General features: G+C 43.0%; 2 protein-coding genes across 7 annotated transcripts in view; one reads left to right on the top strand and one right to left on the bottom strand.

Moving 5' to 3' along the window:
- The window catches only part of LOC115108446 (guanine nucleotide exchange factor DBS-like), a 131473-nt gene that overhangs the window by 23864 nt on the left and 79780 nt on the right, over positions 1-27829 (bottom strand). For all 6 annotated transcript variants that reach the window (XM_029632783.2, XM_065009062.1, XM_065009065.1 and 3 more), the window contains exons 16-17: positions 14174-14240; positions 13674-13789 (exon numbers count right to left, since the gene is read on the bottom strand). In XM_029632783.2, the coding sequence (XP_029488643.2) occupies positions 13674-13789; positions 14174-14240 (183 nt within the window). The remainder of the gene's footprint in view (positions 1-13673; positions 13790-14173; positions 14241-27829) is intronic.
- On the top strand, positions 15416-26950 carry LOC115108447 (lactosylceramide 1,3-N-acetyl-beta-D-glucosaminyltransferase A-like). The gene is made up of 2 exons (XM_029632786.2): positions 15416-15642; positions 23600-26950. The coding sequence occupies exon 2, from the start codon at positions 23859-23861 to the stop codon at positions 24975-24977; it is 1119 nt and encodes a 372-aa protein (XP_029488646.2). The 5' UTR covers positions 15416-15642; positions 23600-23858; the 3' UTR covers positions 24978-26950.

Raw genomic sequence — 27829 nt, 5'->3', positions numbered from 1 at the left:
CATTTGCAAAAATGTCTTAAAACATCATTTATTTTTTTAATTCAGGCTGTAACACAACAAAATGTGGAAATCCGTCAAGGGGTATGAATGCTGTCTGAAGGCACTATACTGGGGCGTCACAGAAGCAGTATATTTTGTTTACCTGCTACACTGGAAGCGTAACTTTTGGTCAGGGCAAGCAGAGTGCAAGCCACTTTATCCTATTGCTCTCACCGTATGTATTAACTGAAGAGGATGTGGGCGATGACACTACGGAAAGCTATTCATTTTCAATAGAAGAAGTGAAGTGGGCGGTGGGATCATAGGGGGATGCATGCGATCATGGGCAAGGGACATTAACAGGGTGGGACCAAAATTGGGGAAAGCTGAACTTTATGCAAATACTCTGACATCCCGGCACAACTGACCAGTCTTTGCTCTCTATAGCTTCCAACCCCTACTGGATTGGCTGTTGACACCTAGCAGTACCTAGCATGCTTGCTAGCACCCACACAAGGATAAGGCTAGCGTGGTGAGACGGAATACAAGTGCTAGTTAATAGGTACTGTCAGGTGTGAGCGGTGTGTCAAAAATCTTGAAAATAGAACAAAGAGCGTAATTTTAAGCTCTAGCAGTGCACTCATCTCTTGGAGCTGGCGCACTCACGCCAAGGTTTCATTGAAATGAATAGGAGCTTCTCACACTCTGCAAAAGTTACACATCCGATGTAGCAGGCCAGTAAAAAAATATGTTTAATCAAGAGAACGACAAGTTATGGCATTTCTGCATGTAAACAACTGTTTCCCATTTTTTGGGCAAGTGACAATAATCTTCGGGAAACCAAACAAATACTGCTGACTGGCCACTGGGAAGTGCCTTTCAGAACTTAAACAAGGTCCAATGCAGCCGTTTTTATCTCAATAGCAAAACATTTCTGGCTAACAATTAAATATTGTTTCTCGTAACAGGTTCAGGAATGGCTGACAAATCACAACATTTTTCTAAAATTAACCGTAATAGCACTGTTGGAAGATTTGGAAAACCATTGTCAATCAATCAACAGTATAATAAAACACGTATCTTTAAATTACAATCTGTAGATACTATGCGATTAGACAGGTTCAGAATTTATGTGAAACATCACAGCACAGTTGAAAAATATATGACATGGAAATCAGAAGAGAGCGGTTTATGGAGATAGGTGGGATGAACAGAGTAGCAGAGGGGTGGGTTTAAAAGCAGTGCAGTGTGGAGTGCGATTGAGATTGCGTCATCTGTGGATCTGTTGGGTCGGTATGGGAATTGAGTGCCTCCAGGTTGTATGAGATGATGGTATTGTGAGCCATGACCAGCCTTTCAAAGCACTTCATAGCCACAGATGAGTGCTAAGGGCCGATAATAATTTAGCCAGGTTACATTGGTGTTCTTGGGCACAGGGACAATGGTTGTCTGCTTGAAACATGTTGGTATTACAGACTGGGTCAGGGAGCGGTTGAATGTCAGTAAAGACACTTGCCAGCTGGTCAGCGTATTCTCTGAGTATGCGTCCTGGTAATCAGTTTGGCTCTGCGGCCTTGTGAATGTTAACCTGTTTACAGGTTCTACTCACATAGGCTACGGAGAGCGTGACCACACAGTTGTCCGGAACAGCCGGTGCTCTCATACATGGTTCAGTTTTGCTAGCCTCGAAGCACATAGACGGTATTTCGCTCATCTGGTAGGCTCACATAACTGGTCAGTTCGCGGCTGGGTTTCCCTTTGTAATCCGTGATAGTTTGCAAGCCCTGCCACATCCAACAAGTGTCAGTGCCGGTGTAATAGGATTCAATCTTGACGCTTTGCCTGTTTGATGATTCATTGGAGGGCGTAGTGGTATTTCTTACAAGTGTCTGGATTAGTGTCCCACTCTTTGAAAGTGGCAACTTCTTAGCAAATAGCAATTTCTCAAGTAAGAATGTTGCTAGGACTGCCTTGGAATGGTCAGAGTGGGAAAAAACAGCTGTTATTTGCAGAGAGGTTTAGAACTCTCTTCTTATTGGTTTATTAACTAATTTACTGGTGTGGTGATGATACCAAGCAGGCCAAAACTCAGTCAGTCTTACACTAAAAGGATATTAGCATCATTTTCACAATTGCACAGTATTATGTATTATTCCAACATCATAGTGTGGAAATATATATCTAAACACAGAAAAATCTTGTTTTTCACTGCACTGGACCTTTAAAGTCGATCTCTGTGTGAGTTATGACAGTGATTAAGAAGTTGCAGAATGTTTTTTGGGGGGCTGCAATGAGAAAAAAAGTTTTTCTAAATAAATTGGCTTAGGCTATAAATACATAACGTGACCACTTTGTTTTCTCTGGCCAGATGGGACAGTTATTTCTTACACTACGTTTCTAGTATTATTACCTATAGCCAAAAATAACTTTGGGATATTAGATCTCACCAGAAATTCAACTTCCCTGAACTGGACACTTTCTTTGAACATCCCAAGGCAGTTGGCAGCCCCACTCATCCCGTTGCAACACAAAAACATAAACGCCGGAGAAGAAGTGGGGTTCTAGTCAGACTCAGGTGAAGAGCAAACTATCCAATGCTAACGTGTATATTACAAGGCTGACCACAGCGCTCTCGTCGCGTGTGCTGCAAAATAAAATGTAGAAATCTATGTTATTCAATTATTGCTTGCGCGCGCCAACAAGCATCTGCGTTGCCAAGGGCTAAAATCGGTTCCATTTCTGATGCCGATCGCGCTGCAAGTCCTGCCTCTCCCATCTCCTCATTGGTTTATAGATGCAGGTACCCACGTGCCATCTCCTCATTGGTTATACCTACGTGGGTGACTGAAATACGAACGAGGTCAGTGGCGTTAATGCACCTAACTTATGAAAGTTGCCAATCGCAACATAAAGTCAAAAGAAGAAAAAGCCTGGAAGGAAGAGAGATGACTAGAAATGATTCGGTTGACCTTTTTATGTGTGGATTAATTGGTGGAGTAGAGGACCTTGTGCATTTCAGGTAAAATAACAACTCAATGTATATATCCCAGGACAAATTAGCTAGCAACAGCAAATTAGCTAAATAGGACAAACTAGCTAGAAAGTGCAAGGAAACTAGCTATAAATGTTTAATGCTTTTCGACCTGTCCCCAAATCGATTAAATTGGATCAGTGTTTGTTTTGATATCTTAATCTGCGTATCTTGATTGCATTTTGTGTGGGGGGACAAAATAAATGTATGCACGATGGCGCACGCGCGCAGCCGGTTTGGGTTCCGTGTTACACTCTAACGTTCAGGAAAATAAAATAGACAAGCTCAGGGTGAGGATCTCCTTCCAGAGAGACATAAAGGGACTGTAACATACTCGGTTTTACAGATTCATGGCTCTCTCCGGATATAATGTCCCCATCCATACAGCCAGCGGGGTTCTCCTTACATCATGCGAACAGGAAGCAGGAATTCTCCAGGAAACACAGAGGTTTAGGGGTATGTCTCATGATTAACAACTCATGGTGTCACGCCCTGGTCTAAGTATTTTGTGTTTTTCTTCATGTATTGGGTCAGGCCAGGGTGTGGCATGGAGTTTTTGTATTGTGGTGTGTTTTGTCTTGGGGTTTTGGTGTGTATTGTATTGGGATTGTAGCTAGTGGGGTTATCTAGCAAAGTCTATGGCTGTCTGGAGTGGTTCTCAATCAGAGGCAGGTGTTTATCGTTGTCTCTGATTGGGAACCATATTTAGGCAGCCATATTCTTTGAGTTTGTCGTGGGTGATTGTCCTTAGTGTCTTTGGTCCTGTCGCTGTGTTAGTTGACACAAGTATAGGCTGTTTTCGGTTTTCGTTACGTTTATTGTTTTGTAGTGTATTGTATTTGATTCGTGTTACGTTTGTTTTGATTAAACATGGATCGCAATCTACACGCTGCGTTTTGGTCCGACTCTCCTTCACCACACCTAGAAAACCGTTACAGAATCACCCACCACCAACGGACCAAGCAGAGTATCAACAGGCAGGAGCAGCCCAAAGAGGAGATACGGAATAAGGATTTCTGGACATGGGAGGAAATCCTCGACGGGAGAGGACCCTGGGCTAAACCAGGGGAGTGTAGCCGCCCAAAGGTGCAGCAGGAGAAGAGGCAACAGGAGCAGCCCAAAAAGAAGGACAGTATGGACTATACTTCTTGGGAGGAGATAGACCGGTGGGCGGTCGACCCAGGGAATGTGCCGGAGCCCGCCTGGGATTCGATGGAGCAGTGCGCGGAAGGTTATCGGAGAATGGAGTTGGCGAAGCAAACTCGGCGGCGCGGACGGTAGCCTGAGAATCAGCCCCAAAAATGTATTGGGGGGAGGCTCAGGGAGAGTGTGGCAGAGTCAGGAGTCAGACCTGAGCCAACTCTCCCTGTTTATCGTGAGGAGCCAAGGAGGAGACCAGAACCAGAGCCGGTGTTGGAGGTGAGCGAAGCAGAGACTGTGAAGGAGTTAATGGGGAAATTGGAGGAGAGAGAAATGAGGGAGTTGCTGTGTTGGTGCTTTTTGCATGGAATTCGCCCAACGGAACGTGTTGGGGATTTGATGGCACCTGAGTTAGCGCCCCATACTCGTCCTGAGGTGCGTGTTAGTCGGCTGGTGAAGTTGGTGCCAGCCTCACGCACCAGGCCTCCTGTGCACATCCCTAGCCTTGCACGTCCTGTGCCAGCACTGCTCTCAAGATCTCCAGTACGCCTTCACGGTCTAGCACATCCTGTGCCACCTCCACACTCCAGCCCTCCGGTAGCAGCTCCCCGCACCAGGCTTCCTGTGCGTGTTCTCGGTTCAGTACGACCAGTACCAGCACCACGCATCAGGACTACAGTGCGCCTCGCCTCTCCAGCGCTGCCGGAGCCTTTCTCCTCTCCGGCGCTGCCGGAGCCTCCCGTCTGTTCAGCGCTGCCAGAGCCTTTCTCCTCTACAGCGCTGCTGGAGTCTCCCGCCTGTTCAGCGCAGCCAGAGCCTCTCTCCTCTCCTGCGCTGCCGGAGTATCCCGCCTGTTCAGCGCAGCCAGAGCTGCCAGCCTGCAGGGAGCAGCCAGAGCTGCCAGCCTGCATGGAGAAGCCAGAGCTGCCAGCCTGCATGGAGAAGCCAGAGCTGCCAGCCTGCATGGAGCAGCCAGAGCTGTCAGTCTGCAAGGAGCTGTCAGTCTGCATGGAGCAGCCTGAGCTGTCAGTCTGCATGGAGCAGCCTGAGCTGTCAGTCTGCATGGAGCAGCCAGAGCTGTCAGTCTGCATGGAGCAGCCGGAGCAGCCAGAGCCGCCAGTCTGCATGGAGCAGCCAGAGCTGCCAGTCTGCAAGGTGCTGCCAGCCTGCATGGAGCAGCCAGAGCTGCCAGCCTGCATGGAGCAGGCAGAGCTGTCAGTCTGCATGAAGCAGCCAGAGCTGTCAGTCTGCATGAAGCAGCCAGAGCTGCCAGTCTGCAAGGAGCTGCCAGTCTGCACGGAGCTGTCAGTCTGCAAGGAGCCGCCAGTCTGCCCAGCGCTGCCTGCCAGTGCCGCCAGTCTGCCCAGCGTCGCCAGTCTGCCCAGCGTCGCCAGTCTGCCCAGCGCCGCCAGTCTGCCCAGCGCCGCCAGTCTGCCAGGATCCGCCAGAAGTGCCAGTCAGCCAGGATCCGCCAGGATCTCCCAGTCGGCCAGGATCTCCCAGTCAGCCAGGATCTGCCAGTCGGCCAGGATTCGCCAGTCGGCCAGAATTCGCCAGTCGGCCAGGATCCGCCAGTCGGCCAGGATCCGCCAGTCGGCCAGGATCCGCCAGTCAGCCAGGATCTGCCAGATCTGCTAGTCAGCCAGGATCCGCCAGTCAGCCAGGATCTGCCGGAACCAACAGCCAGCCAGGATCTGGTAGATCCATCAACCTGCCTGAGCTTCCTCTCACTCCTGAGCTTCCTCTCACGCCTGAGCTTCCTCACTCCCGAGCTTCCTCTCACTCCCGAGCTTCCTCTCACTCCCGAGCTTCCTCTCACTCCCGAGCTTCCTCTTCCTCTCACTCCCGAGCTTTCTCTCACTCCCGAGCTTTCTCTCACTCCCGAGCTTTCTCTCACTCCCGAGCTTTCCCTCAGTCCCGAGCTGCCTCAATACCGATCTGCTCTTCAGTCCAGTGGGTTTCTGGGTGAGGACTACTAGGCCATGGTCGGCGGCGAGGGTGGACTATCCAGGGACGCGAGGAGAGGGGACTAAGACATTGACTGAGTGGGTTCCACGTCCCGCGCCGGAGCCGCCACCATGGACAGACGCCCACCCGGACCCTCCCTATTGTTTTGAGGTGCGTTCGGGAGTCCGCACCTTAGGGGGGGGGTTCTGTCACGCCCTGGTCTAAGTATTTTGTGTTTTTCTTCATGTATTGGGTCAGGCCAGGGTGTGGCATGGAGTTTTTGTATTGTGGTGTGTTTTGTCTTGGGGTTTTGGTGTGTATTGTATTGGGATTGTAGCTAGTGGGGTTATCTAGCAAAGTCTATGGCTGTCTGGAGTGGTTCTCAATCAGAGGCAGGTGTTTATCGTTGTCTCTGATTGGGAACCATATTTAGGCAGCCATATTCTTTGAGTTTGTCGTGGGTGATTGTCCTTAGTGTCTTTGGTCCTGTCGCTGTGTTAGTTGACACAAGTATAGGCTGTTTTCGGTTTTCGTTACGTTTATTGTTTTGTAGTGTATTGTATTTGATTCGTGTTACGTTTGTTTTGATTAAACATGGATCGCAATCTACACGCTGCGTTTTGGTCCGACTCTCCTTCACCACACCTAGAAAACCGTTACACATGGTGTGATTGTGGTAACATACAGGAACTCAAATCATTTTGTTCTCCCAATCTGGAATACTTCACAATCAAATGCTGACTGCATTACATCTCAAGATAATTTTCTTTAGTTATTGTCACTGCTGTTTCGATCCCGCGGACTAGGAAATGTTCCAGGTCGCATCAATGAATAGTATTGTAGTATACGCTGACTCAGTAACTGGGTTCATCAGGAAGTACATGTTGTTCCTACGGTGATGATTAGAACTTACCCAAACCAAAAGCCATGGATAGATGGCAGCGTAATGTCAAAATGACTAAGACTAGACTAAATCTAAAAAGCGTGCCTAAATGAATAATGCTTCACACCGACAGCGTGGTAAAGAAGGCTCAACAGTGCCTCTTCAACCTCATGAGGCTGAATACATTTGTCTTTGTCCCTAAGATCTTCAAACTTCTACAGATGCACCATCAAGAGCATTCTGTCGGGCTGCCTCACCGCCTGGTATGGCAACTGCACTGCCCGCAACCGTAGAGTTCTCCAGAGGGTGTTGCGGTCATCGTAGTCTCGCTTTGCCATTCCTTCAACATCCCATTGTTGTCACACCTCCCTTGGAGGTCTAGAGAATTTTGCATCGCAATGGGGGTGTGAATGGTCTGCTGGCTCCCAGCTGCAAGATTTGTATTGGTTATTACATTTCAAGAACCCTCCCCCACAAGGCCGTTGAAGGGGGTGTGACATGTTATGTTCATCACTGTTTTCTGACCAGGTAGGCCATATTATGTAGAAAGTTGTTCCATATGCTAGCTAGTTTGCAACACTTCAGAAGATGTAAGAAAAGAGAGAAAAAATGTAATTCTGCTTAGACAGAAGTCTGATCTATACAAAAAATCAAGTCGATGAAGGCATTACAACGCCTCTGCTTGAACACTCTGCAAAGAAAAGAGACGTTTTGGTCTGTCTACCTACAAGCTATGGTAAAAGTTTAGAGTGTCAAGTGTAGCCGACAGTCCGCGATTTATTGAAATTGAAAGTAGAGAAATCGATGGTAATAGTAGTTTGTCCTCTGATGTCAACACGCGGGTCAAAGTGAGATGGAGGATGAGAAAATTGCCAAGGGTGAATACACGATTGTCTTGGTCCCAGCTCTGATGTACCTTTACTGACCTTGCCTTCTGGATGATAGCGGGGTGAACATACCGTGGCTTGGGTTGTTGATGTCCTTGATGATATTTTTGGCCTTTCTGTGACATCTGGTGCTGTACGTGTCCTGGAGGGCAGACAGTGTGCCCCCAGTAATGCATTAGTCAGACCACAGTCAGACCTAATACGGCTCTGTCGACTGCAAACTTGATGATTGAGTTGGAGGCATGCGTGGCCATGCAGTCATGAGTGAACAGGGAGTACAGGAGGGGGCTGAGCACGCCCCCTATTGGGGCCCATGTGTTGAGGATAAGCGTAGTGGATATGTTGTTTCCTACCTTCACCACCAGGGGGCAGCCCGTCAAGAAATCCAGGACCCAGTTGCACAGGGCAGGGTTCAGATCCATGGCCCCGAGCTTAACGATGAGGTTGAAGAGTACTATGGTGTTGAAGGCTGAGCTGTAGTCAATGAACAGCATTCACATATGTATTCATCTTGTCCATATGTGAAAGGGCAGTGTGCAGCGCGATGGCGATTGCATCATCTGTGGATCTATTGGGGTGGCATGCAAATTGAAGTGGGTCTAGGGTGTCAGGTATGGTGGAGGTGATATGATCCTTAACTAGCCTCTCAAAGCACTTCATGATGACAGAAGTGTGAGCTACTTGTCATTTAGTTACCTTTGCATTATTGAGTACAGGAACAATGGTAGACATCTTGAAGCAAGTGTGGTCAGCAGACTAGGATAAGGAGAGATTGAACAAAACACTCCAGCCAGCTGGTCTGCGCATGCTCGGTGGACCTTGTACTTGAGATGACACACACAGATGGTCATGGAAGTGTCTCTGTTTTACTGCACATCAGCCAATGAGGGTAACCCTGACAAAAATCGACAACATTCTAAGCGCAATTCCCTTACTTTTATGAATTTAGGATTTTTTTTCTGCTTTGCCCATTGCTGAAGTGAGATATGCAATAGCCTTACTGTCTATCATTACTTTGGAGGTTCTTGGATATGATGAACACTTGCGTGATGATGATGATACATAAAATTACAGAATATTTTCAGTTCAAATAATTACACAAATAAAAGCAACAAAGAACGTAATGTTATGAAAGTAAACACATTTTGTGAGTCGACATTGTCATTGGTTTCAGTACAATGTCTTCTTTCTCTCTTACATTACTTCTTTAACGGTGACATTTGAGATCATTTCCATTCTAGGATCTCAGCACTACAGCTGAAATCAACTGTTTGTGACCTCAGTCTGCATACCAAATGAGCAGACAGTTTGTTCTTCTCGCGGTTTAAGTTCAGTTTGTGGTTGCTGATTCACAACAGTAGTTCCTCATAGTACAATTTTTGCAACAGGCTTATTTAGAAGTTCTGGAACTTGGGTAGAACCTGCTAGTTGTCAAAGCAAACACCTTCTGATCAAGAAGCACACTTGCTAGACGAGAGTGCTTTCCAGACTCTTGCTTCAGCTCACTGTCTTTAGCAAATCGTTGCAAGAGGTGGTCTCAAATGGTCTTGCTGACTTTCTGTGCAATATCAAACTGGACATGTGCCCCTTGATATTGGATGAGGTCTTTTGTGAGGCGCACATGGTATTCGCAGTTCTTACATCAAATACTTTGTTATTTCTCTGTGCCGATAACCTTGAAGACATAAACCAATTATTTCCAAAGGACATCTACATATCTGTGATTTTGAACTAGAACAGTGACATTTAATAAAAGGAAAATAGGGTTTTAACATCTGAGACTGGCATGCATTATGCAACACATTTGCAATGATACATTTTGGTGCCACATAAAATGGGCTTTATCAGTTACTTAATTGTCAAGGAAAAATACAAACAATGTATAAATTATCTACGCTACAAATGTCACTATGACCAACTGATTATATTATTCAATGTAGCCTACAAATGTGAGCCTGTAGGACTTGCGCAACACTGTTTTTAACCTATATGATAAGTCTACGAATAGTGTAATGATTTATACTCTGATAAAAAACAAACAGTAGTACACCTGTAGCAGCATGGCCTATTGCATCGACAAACGTTATCTGTAAATAGCTACTGGATGTTGTTAGAATGTAGAGCACTTTTAAGTACGCAGTGATCACTTTTGTTCTTGTCAGAACCGATGATGCACCAAAAACCAGTGCTTGTAGCGGTTGAATTCCCAAATCTGGCGGCTGGTCATCTGTCGCTGCGGTTGGGTCCCTGAATAGGTCTCGTCTCGCCGCAATCTTCGTATTTTCTTGAGCAGACACTCTTTTGGTACTTATGGAGGGTCGAGACAGATCGAAAAGATGTGCTGCGGCTAACTATAGAACTTGCTCTTTCCGTCACAAAACAGACCATTCTTTCCACGTCATTGGCACTTCTTCATAGGAGTAGAAGATTGCGACAGGAGCCATATAAATTTACTGCTTTTGAAAACCCACCACTCAGTGTGACAGGTCGCATTATCTATACTAAAAGCCCGTGCGTAGTCCGGTCGCAATGAAGACGATTTACCTTGTAAAAGGTTGTTTTTTTCCTGTTACAGTCGTACGGTTCACCACAAACAAGGCATACATCAACATATTTTGATGGGGTTTTAATATGCAATTTCATGGACATACTCACACACTGTTGCATTTACGACACTAATCTAGTGAACACCTTTGATGCTCCGCCCAAGCAAGGCATTTGATTGGTTTGACATGTTGCGTGGCGTCACTGATTTATACCTGGTTCCCACCCGTTTCTAGCTGACTCTGTGCCACAGGCTTCCTGTTTAGGAAGTCTGGTTCTCAAAAAGGCTACGGGCAGCCCAACACATCATCAGAGCACAGTGCTTGCCCTCCAGGATATCTACAGCACCCGGTGTCACAGGAAGGCCAAGAAAACCATCGAGGACCTCAGCCACCCAAGTCTTGGCCTGTTCACCCTGCTACCATCAAAATGGCGGAGACTGTACAGGTGCATCAAAGCTGGAACTGAGAGACTAAAATAAAATCAATTTCACCTTTATTTAACTAGGCAAGTCAGTTAAGAACAAATTCTTGATAAACAGCTCCAGACCGTCAGACTGTTAAACAGTCATCACTAGCCAGCTACCACCCGGTACTCTACCCTGCACCATAGAGACTGCTGCTCTATGTACATACTGTAGAGTCATTGAACACTGGTCACTTTAATAATGTTTACATACCGTTTTACCCACTTCATATGTACATGAAGAGAAAAAAAGACAGAAGAAAACAGCAAACAATGCAAACAAATTAAAAAATAATTTTTAATCAAAGACAACTAAAATCATAACAGCAATGCCTACTGTATATGTTTGTGTGCATGTCTGGCACTATTACATGTATGTGTGTGTTCTTGTATGTGTTTATTTGAATGAAAGTGTGTGTATATATGCACGTGTACAAACACCTGCACGGCATCAGCCTCAGGCAAACTGGCATTAGTTGTAAAAACACTACCCGTCAGTGTTCTTCCCAACTATTTGCAAACTGTATGGCACAGTTGACAACATCCTGGTCCTCAACTGAAACTGGTCAACTTTCCTAGTTATGCTATTTTTATTCCTCTGCCAGTTTTGATCATTTATATTGGGCGGGCAGACAGACCAGTTCCCTATCTTCCTCCCGCTGCCAGCTGCCTCCTCCAGTTTTGGGGTAAAGCTGTAATCAATTGGTTGTACTCTTGGATTGAGCAGACCTTCCTGTACAATTCTGATAACTATGAAGGGCATAACTCTACCATTCCAATTTACAATATAATTTAAGAACAAAATACCCTTTTCAAACATCTTTCCCATAAATACAGGTATTTTATCAACCAGCACATTTGAGTTCAGCCATAATATTTGTTCTTCTTTCAGGGGGATGAAATTTAAATTGTAGCCAGCTCTGCAATGCTTGTTTGAAAAAGAGAGATATTTTGAAAAATATATAATTTTCAATTAATTGAAAATGAGACATGGCAATCTGCACAAAGGCAAAAAGGCCATGTTTAAACAATGGATGAGCTTTTCTTAGTAATCTACTTGAGAACCATTTAGGGTTCAAGTAAAACTTTTGAATAAGTGAAGCTTTTAGAGAGAGGTTTATATTTAATCATCTCAACCCACCCAGTTCAAATTCATTATATAAACTCAGCAAAAAACATACTCTCACTGTCAACTGCTTTTATTTTCAGCAAACTTAACATGTGGAAATATTTGTATGAACATAACAAGATTCAACAACTGAGACTTAAACTGAACAAGTTCCACAGACATGTGACTAACAGAAATTGAATAATGTGTCCCTGAACAAAGGGGGGTTCAAAATCAAAAGTAACACTCAGTAACTGATGTGGCCACCAGCTGCATTAAGTACTGCAGTGCAGTGCAGGGGAATGGCCCTATCCCTCACCCTCCGATCCAACAGGTCCCAGACGCTGGCCATGGCAGAACACTGACATTCCTGTCTTGCAGGAAATCACCACAGAACAAGCAGTATGGCTGGTGGCATTATCATGCTGGAGGGTCATGTCAGGATGAGCCTGCAGGAAGGGTACCACATGAGGGAGGAGTATGTCTTCCCTGGAACGCACAGCGTTGAGATTGCCTGCAATGACCACAAGCTCAGTCCGATTGTGCTGTGACACACCACCCCAGACCATGACAGACCCTCCACCTCAAAATGAATCCTGCTCCAGAGTACAGGCCTCGGTGTAACGCTCATTCCTTTGACGATAAACGCGAATCTGACCATCACCCCTGGTGAGACAAAACCGCGACTTGTCAGTGAAGAGCACGTTTTGCCAGTCCTGCCTGGTCCAGCGACGGTGGGTTTGTGCCCATAGGCGACATTGTTGCCGGTGATGTCTGGTGAGGACCTGCCTTTCAACAGGCCTACAAGCCCTCAGTCCAGCCTCTCTCAGCCTATTGCGGACAGTCTGAGCACTGATGGAGGGATTGTGCATTCCTAATGTAACTCAGGCAGTTGTTGTTGCCATCCTGTACCTGTCCCGCAGGTGTGATGTTCGGATGTACCGATCCTGTGCAGGTGTTGTTACACGTGGTCTGCCACTGCGAGGACGATCAGCTGTCCATCCGGTCTCCCTGTAGCGCTGTCTTAGAAGTCTCACAGTACGGACATTGCAGAGTCAGTAGAAAGGCCTCTTTAGTGTCCTACGTTTTCATAACTGTGACCTTAATTGCCTACCGTCTGTAAGCTGTTAGTGTCTAAATGAACATTCCACAGGTGCATGTTCATTAATTGTTTATGGTTCATTGAACAAGCATGGGAAACAGTGTTTAAACCCTTTACAATGAAGATCTGGGAAATTATTTTGATTTTTACGAATAATCTTTGAAAGACAAGGTCCTGAAAAAGGGACGTTTCATTTTTTGCTGAGTTTAGATAGGCACGTTTTGTCTGGTTTAGCGTCCCAGAGAAATCTAAATATTTTTTGCTCATATGATTTGAAAAACTGAGTCATCAAGAGTAGGATCCTACATAGTTAACATACCTGTACAATATGTTCTATCGAGAGCTTCCAGTAAAAAAGAAGGGGTGAATAAACTGCCCAAACTTGTTCCATGTGAGTGCCTGCCACCAATGAAAGCATGGCAGTTAGCAATGAGAGACTAGGGAGAGGAAGATGGTTCCCTCTCCCGATTGTTATCATTTTGCAGCAGGACCATGCCAATCCTTTTTCTTTTGATGTCACAGGCACATTTGTCTACTCGCTGGATATGGAAATGCATTTCAGAAAGAGACAGAGGAAATTTGCTTACCTGTTGTGAAATTCATATATTTCTGGGAGATTGCCAAAAAGCACATCTTTCTTGTTCTCCAGTGCTGTAGGGATTAGGGGGGAAAGCTCTGTGTTGTCCAGCTCGGCAGCATACCCCTGGACAGGAAAATTACATTCAAAGCCAATAAGTAAAACTATGACGCCTCTGTGATAATGTGAACCCAATAAAACCCAGTCCTTCACATGGCTTTACACCTAACATCTGAATGAACATTACATGAACATAAATCACGGACAGTTTGAGTAGCCTAATGGCTCATTTAAATTGACAAAGCAAGTACATTTTAAGTTCAACAAAAGTTCATACAGTATTCTGAAATGGCCAGACCTGATGCAATATTTGCAATGTCAGGCAATGTCAGGTTTTATGTTCCCTATGTGCAGTTAGCAGAGAAAGGAGAGCTTTCTCTACTGTCTCTAACGCTACTGCCACTAATTCACAACATTTCACAGTCACGCCAGTTAAAGTAACAAACACACCTCCATGATGCTCTGCAGCTCCTCGACGTACAGCCTCTCAGTTTCAATCAGCTCATTCATGATGTGTCTGGGGAGGAAAAATACAGGATCCGTCAATACACACCAATTACAGAGAAGCCCTTTAGTGGTATTTGTCAGTGCAGATACATTAATAAAACCCAGAATGGAGACTCCAATTGCCACTCATATCCTAAATGCTTTGTCAAAGTTCTCCAACCAAATAATCATCCTCATCGGGAGGTGGGTGTGCACTCAGTCGAAGGTGGAAAACACGGTCATCAAACAACCCAAAGGAGGCTCCGCTAGATATAGAAGCACAGCACCCCAGACATGAGGTACATGGGGGGGAAACAAGGCCTAACAGAGGAGGTTGTTATAAAACCAAGGAGCTTGAGCAAAGCTAACATTTCCAGACTTTAATGGCCCCTTTAATGTGCACATGAGTTCTGAGGTCTTGATTTTTATGTGCCATCACGAGCCCATCGAGACACTGAGTGCTGTTTGATGTATGGGCACATTTTATAGGTCAATAAAGCTCTTCAAAGGCACCCGCCACTCTCACAGAGGCAGGCATCTGTCATATCATAGGTGACTGCCTTCCCAAGTCCCAACACAATAGGATATTTGCATATCCATTTTTGGATGTGGGAAGGCAGCGTCGTGTGAATAAATATCATGGACAGAGATGCCTTCATTGAACCCCTGGGGGAAAAAACATTCCATGAAGTCATGTGCCTAGCCTGTTATTGGTGCTCCTAAGTAAGACCATTTTTCTTGAATGCCCTAGTGGACAGTGTTTTTTTATTAATGATACTTATTTGGTCGTTCTCCCTCAAGTTGTTTACACTAGCTAAATGTATTCTGTGCCAAGAAGAAGATTAAAATCACCCTCCAACCAAAAAGCAATGCTTTAACTATATAAAACAAAGAACGTATACATGTCATGTACTAAAATAACACATTGACAATGCCAGTTTGTCCTGATGTGACCTTCCGGAACACCTTTCTGAATTACTTTTATTATGAAGAGTATGTACTACCGGATGCAATTCAGATGACAAATTCCAAGCTCTGGCATAGAATCCAGCTTCACTCCTGCTGGTTGGCCTCACTGATTTGATAATAACTTAGAGAAATCATAGACTGACTAAGCTGAGGCAGTCAGGGGGAGTAAAGGGGCTGGGCTTTCCCCCTCTAGCCCAGCAGCTTCCTCCCCCACTAGTCCCACTCTGCTCTCTCACTCTCTCACAGTCACACAGATGGAGAGACATATACAGACAGAGCAGCTCAGGCAGCAGCCCTGAACCCTGGAGTTACTACACAGTTACGCTGTTATTCCCTACACACAGACAGGAAAGAGAAAAAGAGGGTGAAAGAGGGGGATAGTGCTCATCTACTGGAAAGGAGGGGCAGGGGAGAGTACTTTTCTGTACTTTTCCCAGAAACACGTGGATGGAACTCACAGGCTGGTAAGTAATCAGGGAGACGGAGGTGTGGGGGTTTTATGCTCTAGCTGAAAGACTGTTTATAATACCTTAGGGTGCTCAAAGCAAGAATTCACACTGCATTTACAGTTAGCCTGTGGGGAGATGTCCATTAATGGTAGAATCATCGCTGGGAAGAGGGGGGGGCAATCCCCTTTCATGGAATTGGAACCTACCCTCTCTTGGTAGGTTTTAAACAATAGACTCAGGAAATCTAACAGAATAAAAAATACAATTATACTTAACAATGATATAGAAATGAGGTCATTTTAGAGATCATTGGTAGATATGATTAAACATATGCTAATACAAATAAGAGCTGTTTAAGTGTTCTTATCTATAGTGGTTAGTAGCTACAATTTTTCTTGGGTAGAGGCTTTTCAGCACATCAAGCTTACATCACATTGTGAATACAAATTTGTTGGATGCATTTGCAGTTAGTTTTGGTTGTGTTTCAGATTACTTTGTGCCCAATATAAATACATGGTAAATAATGTAGTGTCATTTGAGTAACTTTTATTAAAAATAGCAATATATGTTCCTAAACACTTCTACATTAATGTGCATGCTACCATGATTACAGATAATCCTGAATGAGTTGCCAATCATGATGAGTGAGACAGTTACAGAGGGTCAAAGATCATACCCCGAAGACTTGCTAACCTCTCACCATTACCAATAGGTTAACATGTCTTGGGGGTATGATTTTTGACCCTCTGTAACTTTCTCAATCATCATTATTCACGATTCATTCAGTATTATCCGTAATAATAGGCACAAAATAATCTTAAACACAACCAAAATGAACTGCAAATGCATCCTAGAAGTTAGTAAAGTCACAATCTTGATGTAGTCATTGTGCACTAGGAATATGGGATCAAATACTGAACTTTTCACTACTTTATTCCTAAGAATCTTTAGGGATGTCAATCATTTTGACCCCTACCTTTTTGAGTAAAACAAACAAAATCTCTTTCTTTGAGAAATTTTATTAGAATAAAATGTCTTTTTTTGAGCATACAATGTAGCTTTTTTGTCAATTGCGTGTATTTTCATCCATATCAGTTTAAAATCATAACATTTTTCAATTACCCCTCATTTTTACCATTGAAGTTGGGCTTGTTTGAGTGGTAAGGTGACTGTTAAATGAAAGCCAAGGAGTGAAGTCGGGGGAAGTGCATCTGCGACAGCCAAAAGTGGGACAATGATTGGTTTTCAACAGCAAGACTCAGTGCAACGTTTCCATTGTTTCCAAAAGTTTTTTCTTTATAACGTTGAATTAAACGTGTCTCCAACCCCCATATCACACGCTCACAAACTCTACATTGGTGTGTACATTGTACAATCAATTGGTGAGAGAAAGCATCAAATATCACATTTATTTGCGCATATCCACTGTATACATGGATTGCGGCAAAGTTGGTTCCTGTTTCAGTGATGTCTTTGGTCACGTTTGCGTGGGTCAAACAAAAACACCCTAATGATTGGTTGATAATAGAGACTCCCACAATGCAGATGATGGCTGCAGGATGAAGTTGGTGAAGAGCAATTACAGAAACTTGCAGTCAAAATTTCATGACCTTTGATCACATGATTTTTTTGGACAATTTTTTTGACATAGTCGGACAATTTCTATCCCCATAATTCAACACCTTTAAAAGGTGGTGAACAACGATGGTCATCTTCTTGGCAAAAGTGATCTGCTACAAAGTGCCCAGTGTTACATTTAACCCTGCAATTGTAACATTTAAATTCCGCCACTCTCTGTTGCATTGTTTACGACCAGTATGTCCTAGAAACGTAGTTACAGGGATTTTCCATTGTCTGTCCTCCGTTCTCTCTCCACTGTGACCCGGAAACAGTGGAGTGTGTCAATTCATTAGTAGGCAAATGGAAGACAGTCCCCCCTCCTCGATAGCCTCCTTTTGGCGAGGAAGCACAAGTGTTTCCCTTCGCGAAATACTTTAAATCTGTCACACACCCTTAGAATCAGCTATTTTTTTCTCAAATATGAAAGGTTACTTATTTTATCTTTTGAATGCATTAGTTAAATTTGTTTTGATCACTTTATAAATTTATTTTGGGATTCCAGCCTGTAAATGTAATTTGTCTGATGACACGCGATTGGAGAATGAGTCATTTCATACATTTTTCGTCCACTTTACGTCTCCTCGCCACCTCTCCTCGATTACCTTTGACCATTTTCAAAAAGGAGGCCAGAGAGGATGGAGGAGAGAGGACGCAGGAGTTGAGCAAATCTATACTGAACAAAAAATATAAATGCAACATAACGATTTTACTGAGTTACAGCGTGGGGTAAGATGCAGCGTGGGGTAGGTTAATAATTTTTATTTATGATAACCGGCACAAAACATGAAAGAGTAACAAATGAAACGTACAGCTTTGTAGGGCTAAAAAGCAACAATACAAAATCAAGATCCCACAAACAACAGGTGGGAAAAGGCTGCCTAAATATGATCCCAATCAGAGATAACGATAGACAGCTGCCTCTGATTGGGAACCATACCAGGCCAACATAGAAAAAAAAGACTACCCACCCTAGTCACACCCTGACCTAACCAAAATAGAGAAAAAAAAGGTTCTCTAAGGTCAGGGCGTGACAATAGAGATGTTAGCATGTTCCAGAGATTTCTGTAAGTCTTCAGCTGACACTGTAGGATTCTTCATTGAGCATTATGTCTCTTGCAGTCATCTTTGCAGGATGGCCACTCATAAGGAGAGTAGCAAAAGTGCTGAACTTCCTAAATGTATAGACAATTCGTCTTACCGTGGACTGATGAACATCAAGGCCTTTAGAGATACTCTTGTAACCCTTTCCAGCTTTACGCAAGTCAACAATTCTTAATCTTAGGTCTTCTGAGCTCTCTTTTGTTCGAGGCATGGTTCACATCAGGCAATGCTTCTTGTGAACAGCAAACTGTTTTTGGAGTAGTCATTAGCCTATGGGTTCACATACTTTTTCCAACTTACACTGTGAATGTTTAAATTATGTATTCAATATAGGCAAGAAAAATACAATAATTTGTGTTATTTGTTTAAGCACAGTGTTTGTCTATTGTTGTGACTTATATGAAAACCAGAACACATTTTATGACCAATTTATGCAGAAATCCAGGTAATTCCAAAGGATTCACATACTCCTCCTTGCCACTGTAAATCTAATCTATGGATTTCACATGACTGGGCAGGGGAGCAGCCATTGGTGGGTCTGGAAAGGCCCACCCACTGGGAAGTGAGGCCTAGCAATCAGAATGAATTTTTACCCACAAAAGGGCTTTATTACAGATATAAATACTCCTCGGTTTGATCAGCTGTCCAGGTGGCTGGTCTCAGACCATCCTGCAGGTAAAGAAGCCAGATGTGGAGGTCCTGGGCTGGCGTGGTAACACGTGGTCTGCGGTTGAGAGCCGGTTGGATGTACTGTCAAATTCTCTAAAACCACGTTGGAGGCGGTTTATGGTAGAGAAAATAACATTAAATTATCTGAAACAGCTCTGGTGGACATTCCTGCAGTCAGCATGCCAATTTCACGCTCCATCAAAACTTGAGACATCTGTGGCATTGTGTTGTGTGACAGAACTGTATATTTTAGAGTGGCCATTTATTGTCCCCAGCACAAAGTACACCTGTGTAATGATCATGCTGTTTAATCAGCTTATTGATATACCACACCTGTCAGGTGGATGGATTATCTTGGGGATTCGATCTAGCAACCTTTCGGTTACTGGCCCAACGCTCTAACCACTAGGCTACCTGCCGCCACTAACAGGGATATAAACAAATGTGCACACAATAAGCTTTTTGTGAATATGGAACATATCTGGGATCTTTCATTTCAGCTCATGAAACCAACAATTTACATGTTGCGTTTATATTTTTGTTCAGTATAACTAAGAAAAGACCACAGCTATACAATATTACTAATCTAACTCAAACAATCTTTTCATAAATAAGCAAAAGGCAAAAAGTGTTCAATTTAGCCCGTCTCCACGAGAATGACGATGCATGCCGTTTCCACGAGAATGACGATGCATGCCGTCTCCACGAGAATGACGATGCATGCCGTCTCCACGAGAATGACGATGCATGCTGTCAGGGCAGCTCATTGTTGTGCACCACCCGTTTGCCTAAATCTGCTGCTGTAATGATATCTTGTTGTTATGGTGACTGTTTAGTACAGACTTCAGCGATTCCATGGCCTCTGTTGGTTTAAAGCCCCTCCATTGTTGAACTTTGCGGTGGGTTAGCTTTTGCATTCATTCACAAAAGTCACTTCCCTAGAATCAAATTAACTTGTGAATACCATTTTTATGTCTCTGTGTCTTGTATGAAGGAAGTTAGAGGTGGATTTGTGCGCTAATGCTAACTAGCATATTAGCTGTACCCAAAGACTTCCAGTCTTTGCGCTAATGCTAGCTTCCTTCATACTGGACGCAAGACATAAAAGTGGTATCCACGAGTTCATCTGACTCTAGGGAAGTAAATAAAGGGCAGTATCACCAAAATCCCAAACTATCCCTTTAAGATACTTCACACTGAACAAGCACAAAGGATTGACTCTTACTGATGAACACGGTGAATAGGCCATCATCATTGAATAGATAGATACAGTTGAAGTCGAAAGTTTACATAAGCTTAGGTTGGAGTCATTAAAACTCATTTTTCAATGACTCCACACATGTCTTGTTAACAAACTATAGTTTTGGCAAGTCGGTAAGACATCTGCTTTGTGCATGGCAAGTAATCTTTCCAACAATTGTTTACAGACAGATTATTTCACTGTATCACAATTCCAGTGGGTCAGAAGTTTACATACACTAAGTTGACTGTGCCTTTAAACAGATTGAAAAATTCCAGAAAATTATATCATGGCTTTAGAAGCTTCTGATTGACTCAAATTATGTCAATTCGCCTATTGGATCTATTTCAAGGCCTACCTTCAAACTCAGTGCCTCTTTATTTGACATCATGGGAAAATCAAAAGAAATCAGCCAAGACCTCTGAAGTGTAGACCTCCACAAGTCCGCTTCATCCTTGGGAGCAATTTCTAAATGCCTGAAGGTACCACGTTCATCTGTACAAACAATAGTATGCAAGTATGAACACCACGGGACCATGCAGCCGTCATACTGCTCAGGAAGGAGACAACGTACTTTGGTGCGAAAAGTGCAAATCAATCCCAGAACAACAGCAAAGGACCTTGTGAAGATGCTGGAGGAAACAGGTACAAAAGTATCTATATCCACAGTAAAATGAGTCCTATATCGACCTAATGTGAAAGGCCGCTCAGCAAGGAAAGAAGCCACTGCTCCAAAACCGCCAAAAAAAAGTCTGACTACGGTTTGCAACTGCACATGGGGACAAAGATCATACTTTTTGGAGGAATGTCCTCTGGTCTGATGAAACAAAAATAGAACTGTTTGGCCATAATGACCATTGTTATGTTTGGAGGAAAAAGGGGGAGGCTTGCTAGCCAAAGAACACCATCCCAACTATGAAGTATGGGGTTGGCAGCATCATGTTGTTGGGATGCTTTGCTGGAGGAGGGATTCATGCACTTCACAAAATAGATGCCATCATGAGGGAGGAAAACTATGTGGATATATTGAAGCAACATCTCAAGACATCAGTCAGGAAGTTAAAGCTTGGTCGCAAATGGGTCTTCCAAATGGACAATGACCCCAAGCATACTTCCAAAGTTGTGGCAAAATGGCTTAAGGACAACAAAGTCAAGGTATTGGAGTGGCCATCACAAAGCCCTGACCTCAATCCTATAGAAAATGTGTGGGTAGAACTGATAAAGCATGTGCGAGCAAGGAGGCCTAGAAACCTGACTCAGTTACACTAGCTCTGAAAGGAGGAATGGGCCAGAATTCACCACACTTATTGTGAGAAGCTTGAAGGTTACCCGAAACGTTTGACCCAAGTTAAACAATTTAAAGGCAATGCTACCAAATACTAATTGAGTGGATGTAAACTTCTGACCGACTGGGAATGTGATGAAAGAAATAAAAGCTGAAATAAATCATACTCTATTATTATTCAGATATTTCACATTCTTAAAGTAAAGTGGTGATCCTAACTGACCGAATACAGGGAACTTTTACTAGGATTAAATGTCAGGAATTGTGAAAAACTGAGTCTAAATGTATTTGGCTAAGATGTATGTAAACTTCCGACTTCAACCGTAGAGCACACAGGGATGGATGTAAGCACTGAAAACAGAAATTCAATATTCTAATCTGATTTAGTGTGACTTTATATCCAGTTTGTCTACAAATTATTAATTGTTATGTTGGATTCACATCTCCAACCAAAAATATAAGATAATGAATAAGATTAAATATTAAATGCACTTTAAATAAAGTTGAATTTGATTTACTCCTAATCTTTCATTTAGATTTTTGGTTGAGATGGAGACTATTAATGGTTAATTTGTAGACAAACTGGAATTAAAGCCAGACTAAGTCAGTGGTAAAAAAGATACATCTCCTTCAAACAGTTGATATTTGGTTGCATTGACAACCAAACACAATTCAATATTAATTTTGTAATACAGTAAATAGCCTAAAGTTAAGGCTATCTTACAAACTAAAATTACCGTATTTATTCAACCTTAAAATGAGTAACACATCCATGGTCACATTGAGGTTAATGTAACTATAAGTGCCTTCTTATGTAATCATAGAAAATCACTTGCACTATGTACTTTTAATGTAATCTCAACTACAATCCAGGTCATTTCGTTGTGCTATTAGATGAAGCACACTGAGAACACATTATTAAATTGTTGTATGAATAAAACATATCTGACGCTGTATTCCCATTTAAACTTTGTTGAATTTTTAAATGGTTGAAAGCGCAGTGATAACACATTTACATGACAACTAAACCCAAACATTTGGCATTGTTTTTCCATTGGAATTTGTTTATGCCTTTAGATGGTCGAAAGCACAGTGATAACCCCTTTGGGAAATCAACAAACTTCTGTCTGTCTTTTCAAGTGGGTGAATACAGGTTGAAATCTTATTGATCAACGTCTCAACCAAATGTTACCCAAATGCCCAAGTTTAAATGACGTGGTGTGCCCAGTGGACTACTTCAAGCCATTTCATATCATCTGTTTCAACTATAACATTTCTAGGCTGCAAAACAACAGTCAGAAAACAAATAAAGGCTAGGAGGAACGATTAAATAATTTCCCTCGGTAATGTCCTCGCGCCCTGCATGCATTGTAGGCTTATTAAATCCGTTTGAAAAGGTAAAGTCAAAATGCATTGGTAAACATGTACCCTTACTTTACCTACACCAATTGGTCGCAAATTCAATTGCGAGCCATGACGCTTCTCTTGTGTAGGGAGCACTGTAGGAGGTACGTGTTTGGGGGTACGTGTTTGTTTCCTTCTTTTATTTGGAATCATTAGAATATGAGAAAATGTATCATTTCGTCTTCAGCCTTGTTGTTATTTCATTCCGATGAGTAGGCTGACTGAAAAGCCACAATAGCAGTTTGTGTTCATAGACCTACAATCAATATTGAATTTGGACTGTCCACGCTTTGTTGACTAAATGTGATTATTCGACCCACGGTTGTTGTTTGGTCGTCACTAGTTACCACTGCCACAAAGTCATAAACCCTGCCTATTTTAACCATTTATCTTATTAAAATGTGATTTTAAACCTAACATTAACCACACTCCTAACCTTAAATTAAGACCAAAAAGCAAAAACATTTTTCATGAATTTGTAAAAAAAAAATAGCCCATTTGACTTTGTGGCTGTGGTAACTAGTCTCGCGCCAGTTGGTACAGAATAGGCGATTTAAGTAGCCCGGCAGAGTCGCACTTTAGCACCATTGGAATAACTTCAAAAGTCCAAACAGGTTTGCCAATTGTTGATATTTTTGTCTTTCTCTTTTCAGACCTTATGATGTGGGTCGCTCTTTGATCAGACTGTGTGGACACGGGTAGCAAAACAGTGATGACTCAGAGAGCGGAGGAGATTAAATTGAACGAAATACCAACATTTCTCAAAGGAGCCCATGTCTCCAGTTGGGTCAATATGATGGAACTCATGCACTCCCAAATCATTTGGAATAATTGTGAAAGTAGAAGCCTCTCAAAGGCAACTACCTATTGGACTTGACAAAAAGACAGGGTGAGGGCAGGAAGGTTCGCAGAATGTTTATGAATTTCAGAAGGATCAGAAGATGTCAACGTGTGCAGCTGGTGACGACAGGCTTTGTCCTGTCTGTGTTGATGGTGTGCTGGGTGCAGCTGGACCACCATGTGGAGAACCGTTACTTGGTCAACAACTTTGACTTCATCAACAAGAGCTTTGGCATCAGCCAGCAGGAGTCGGAAAGCCTGAGCAACTTCCTGTACCTCATCAACCACCATGACAAGTGTAACAGCAATGAAGTGCTGCTGCTGCTGTTTGTCAAATCTTCCCCAGAGAACCTGGAGAGGAGGCAGGCCATCCGGGCCACCTGGGGGAATGAGAACTACATCCAAAGGGAGCTGGGGGCCAACGTGAGGGTGCTGTTTGCCCTGGGGGTCTACTCCAACCCCCAGCAGAGGGGCAGTGTGCAGAGAGGGCTGCTGGGGGAGGACCAGGTCTATGGGGACCTGGTCCAGCAGGACTTTGTGGACACCTTTCACAACCTCACCATCAAACTGCTACTGCAGTTCCGCTGGAGACACACCTACTGCAGCAAAGCACGCTTCCTCATGTCAGCCGACGATGACATCTTTGTCCACATGCCTAACCTGGTGCACTACCTGCAGGGCCTGATCCAGCAGGGGGCTCGGGACCTCTGGGTGGGCCACGTGCACAGGGGAGCCCCCCCTATCCGCCAGAAGGACAGCAAGTACCACGTACCTTATGAGATGTACCAGTGGCCCTCCTACCCAGACTACACCGCGGGGGCAGGGTATGTAGTCTCAAGGGACGTGGCTGCCAAAATCTACCAGGCAACTCTGTTCCTCAATGCCTCGCTGTACATTGACGATGTGTTCATGGGCATCTGTGCCAACGCCATGGGGGTGTCTCCCCAGGAACATGTTTACTTTTCAGGGGAAGGGAAGGCCCCCTATCACCCCTGCATCTATGATAAGATGATCACCTCTCACGGACATGTGGCAGACGTCCGGCGCCTGTGGAAGGCAGCTATGGACCCACAGATTCATGACATTTCCTCTGGCCAGGTGGGAAAGCTGTACTGCACAGCAGTGAAAATCATGCTCCTCTGTAAACCTTACTATTTAAATACCTACCCATGCAAGGCAGCCTTTTCATAGTGTACTGTTAGGCTGCACAGAATGTCACTGCAGTCTTTTTCATTTATATTTCAGGGTCTGCAGCTGGTATCATCTTCAAAATAAAGACCAAAGCCATGTTCTTGACCATATATTCACCACACCTGCCTTGGCTTGATGGATACTGCAGTTGTACTTTGTGGTTCAGCTAATTGTGTGATGTAAACAGAACTACCATTCCAGTGTTTTACTTGCTATATTGTATTTACTTTGCCACCATGGCCTTTTTTGCCTTTACCTCCCTTCTCACCTAATTTGCTCACATTGTATATAGACTTTTTTTTTTTTTTAATTTTAAACTTTATTATTGACTGTATGTTTGTTTTACTCCATGTGTAACTCTGTGTCGTTGTATGTGTCGAACTGCTTTGCTTTATCTTGGCCAGGTCGCAATTGTAAATGAGAACTTGTTCTCAACTTGCTTACCTGGTTAAATAAAGGTGAAATAAATAAAATAAATAAACAGAGCTAATGTTCTTGGCTGCAGTCAATAAGTCAAAAGTGAAAAATCCTTCAAATTAAATTTTGCTAGCAGACAGTGTTTTTATTGAGTTACCATTGCTCATTATCTGTATCATACACATTTTATAATCCCTCTTCTCTCTTTAGAGCTAACTCCATTTCTTCCCCCATTCCCCTGTTTCACTTCTCCTAAAATATCAGGCTGAAAACCAGGAGCAGACACTGGCATTTCCCAAAACAATCTGCTTCAAACCACATCCTGCTCACTAAATCATTCCATATGAACTCTGCTCCCCCATCTCTCCCGTCTTTGTCTGGGTCCCCCAAAAAGGCAACATGCAGTATTTAGTGACACTGCAGACAGGAATTCACTGGCACCGGAGGGAGGAGTGAAGCTAGATTTCGATTCAGTATGGATCTCTAGGGGCCCTAGCCTACTGTACCATGCATCAGGGACTTAGGGCAAATAAACAGTGGTTCTCCATTGTGGTTGAATGAAAAATGCAGAATGTGACGAAATCCACTGTGGGATGGAAAAACTCAATCTCTCAACCTTATATGGAATTAATTTACTTCTTGCAATTTTATCCGGTACTACTTTATGCTTTAAGAGATTCTGCCAGTGATGGGAAATCAAAATCAACCAGGACGTTGCTATTCATGTGTTTTTGAAATCTATTGTGTACAAAAAAAGCCCCCTTATGCAAAAATACCCAGAACTGTTACGGGACATTTTAGCATATCAGGTGACATACAGTATGTACAGTAGCTGTTGTATGTTTCAAATACACATGACCTACATTGATGCCTGTGCTTATCAGAAGAGGGGAATGCATGTGTCATTCACTTCCTGTGTCAGATGAGTCAGAGATTGAACTGCCTATTGCATCTGTACAATTTAACAAACCCCTAACAGTTACAGTAAAGACGTTGCAAATAATGTTTTCAAAATTCGGAATAAAAGGACGAGTATGTTCCATATCAGGAGGCATTGTGCAGGCTGATATTAGAACAGGAGACATTCCACAAGCAGGTGTGTGGTCACCTGGTGCTAACAGTCAGCTGGGAGGCTCTGCCTTAAGTCTCTCTTCATCTCTACAAATCCTCTCTTCAGACAGCTATAGTGTGTGTGCTATGCTCTCCTAAACTCTCCTTTCAATTGTCACTTTCTGTCTGTGACTTCTCTCAAAGTGCCTTAAAACAAGCTAATGGTTGAGGAAATTGACTTTCACCCATAGGAGGAAAAAGCTGTGCCAAAGGGAACTTGGATTCATACACTGGGTACCTTACATCCAGCAGGGCTTAATGATGATTTTGACATGTGGGTCATGTTTCAATCTGATTTACACGATCCCTGGCTATGTGGTTATTGTAATTTATGACAGTTCTTTAATCCGTTACCCCCTTACTATACTGAACAAAAACAAACGCAATATGTAAAGTGTTGGTCCCATGTTTCATGAGCTGAAATAAAATATCTCCAACATTTTCTATATGTACAAAAATCTTATTTCTCTCAAATTTTGTGCACAAATTTGTTTACATCACTGTTAGAGAGCATTTCTCATTTCCCAAAATAATCCATCCACCTGACGTGTGGAATATCAAGAAGCTGATTAAACAGCATGATCATTAAACGGGTGCACCTTGTGCTGGGGACAATAAATAGCACTCTAAAATATGCAGTTTTGTCTTACAACACAATGCCACAGATGTCTCAAGTTTTGCGGGAGCGTGCAACTGTTAAGAGAATTTAATGTTAATTTCTCTAACATATGCCACCTCCAACGTTATTTTAGAGAATTTGGTGTGTAACCACGCCAGCCCAGGAACTACACATCCGGCTTCTTTACCTGTGGGATCGTCTGAGACCACCCACCCGGACAGATGATGAAACTGAAGAGTATTTATGTCTGTAATAAAGCCCTTTTGTGGGGGAAAACTCATTTTGATTGGCTGGGCCTGGCTCCCAAGTGGGTGGGCCTACCCAAGCTAAATAAAAGTATATTTTAATATGTTGCAAGTATACTTAAATATACAAAAAAAATCTAATAATATACAGTACTTCAATTATGTGATGTACTTTTCTAGTATATCTTAAGTGTACTATAAATATACTATCATTACACTTCAACATTTTTATTAAATGTGTACTATATATTAATTATTTTTCAGTCTTAATATATTATAAATATGCTATCATCACACTTCAATACACTTATTAAAAGTGTACTTTAAATTCATAGTTTTTTTCAGTATTTTAGTATATTATAAACATACTATCATCAAATTTTAATATGCTTATTAAAAGTGTGCTTTAAATTAATTGTTTTTCAATATTTAAGTATACCATGTTCACTATCATTAAACTT

Source organism: Oncorhynchus nerka, linkage group LG24 (assembly GCF_034236695.1).
Source record: "Oncorhynchus nerka isolate Pitt River linkage group LG24, Oner_Uvic_2.0, whole genome shotgun sequence".
In the NCBI taxonomy this organism is placed as follows: Eukaryota; Metazoa; Chordata; class Actinopteri; order Salmoniformes; family Salmonidae; genus Oncorhynchus; species Oncorhynchus nerka.
Note: the sequence above shows the minus strand (reverse complement) of the source record. Positions and strands in the feature narration are given on the sequence as shown.

Excerpts from the sequence above, each read along its gene's own strand:
- LOC115108447 (XM_029632786.2), top strand. The coding sequence starts at position 23,859 with ATGTTTATGAATTTCAGAAGGATCAGAAGATGTCAACGTGTGCAGCTG.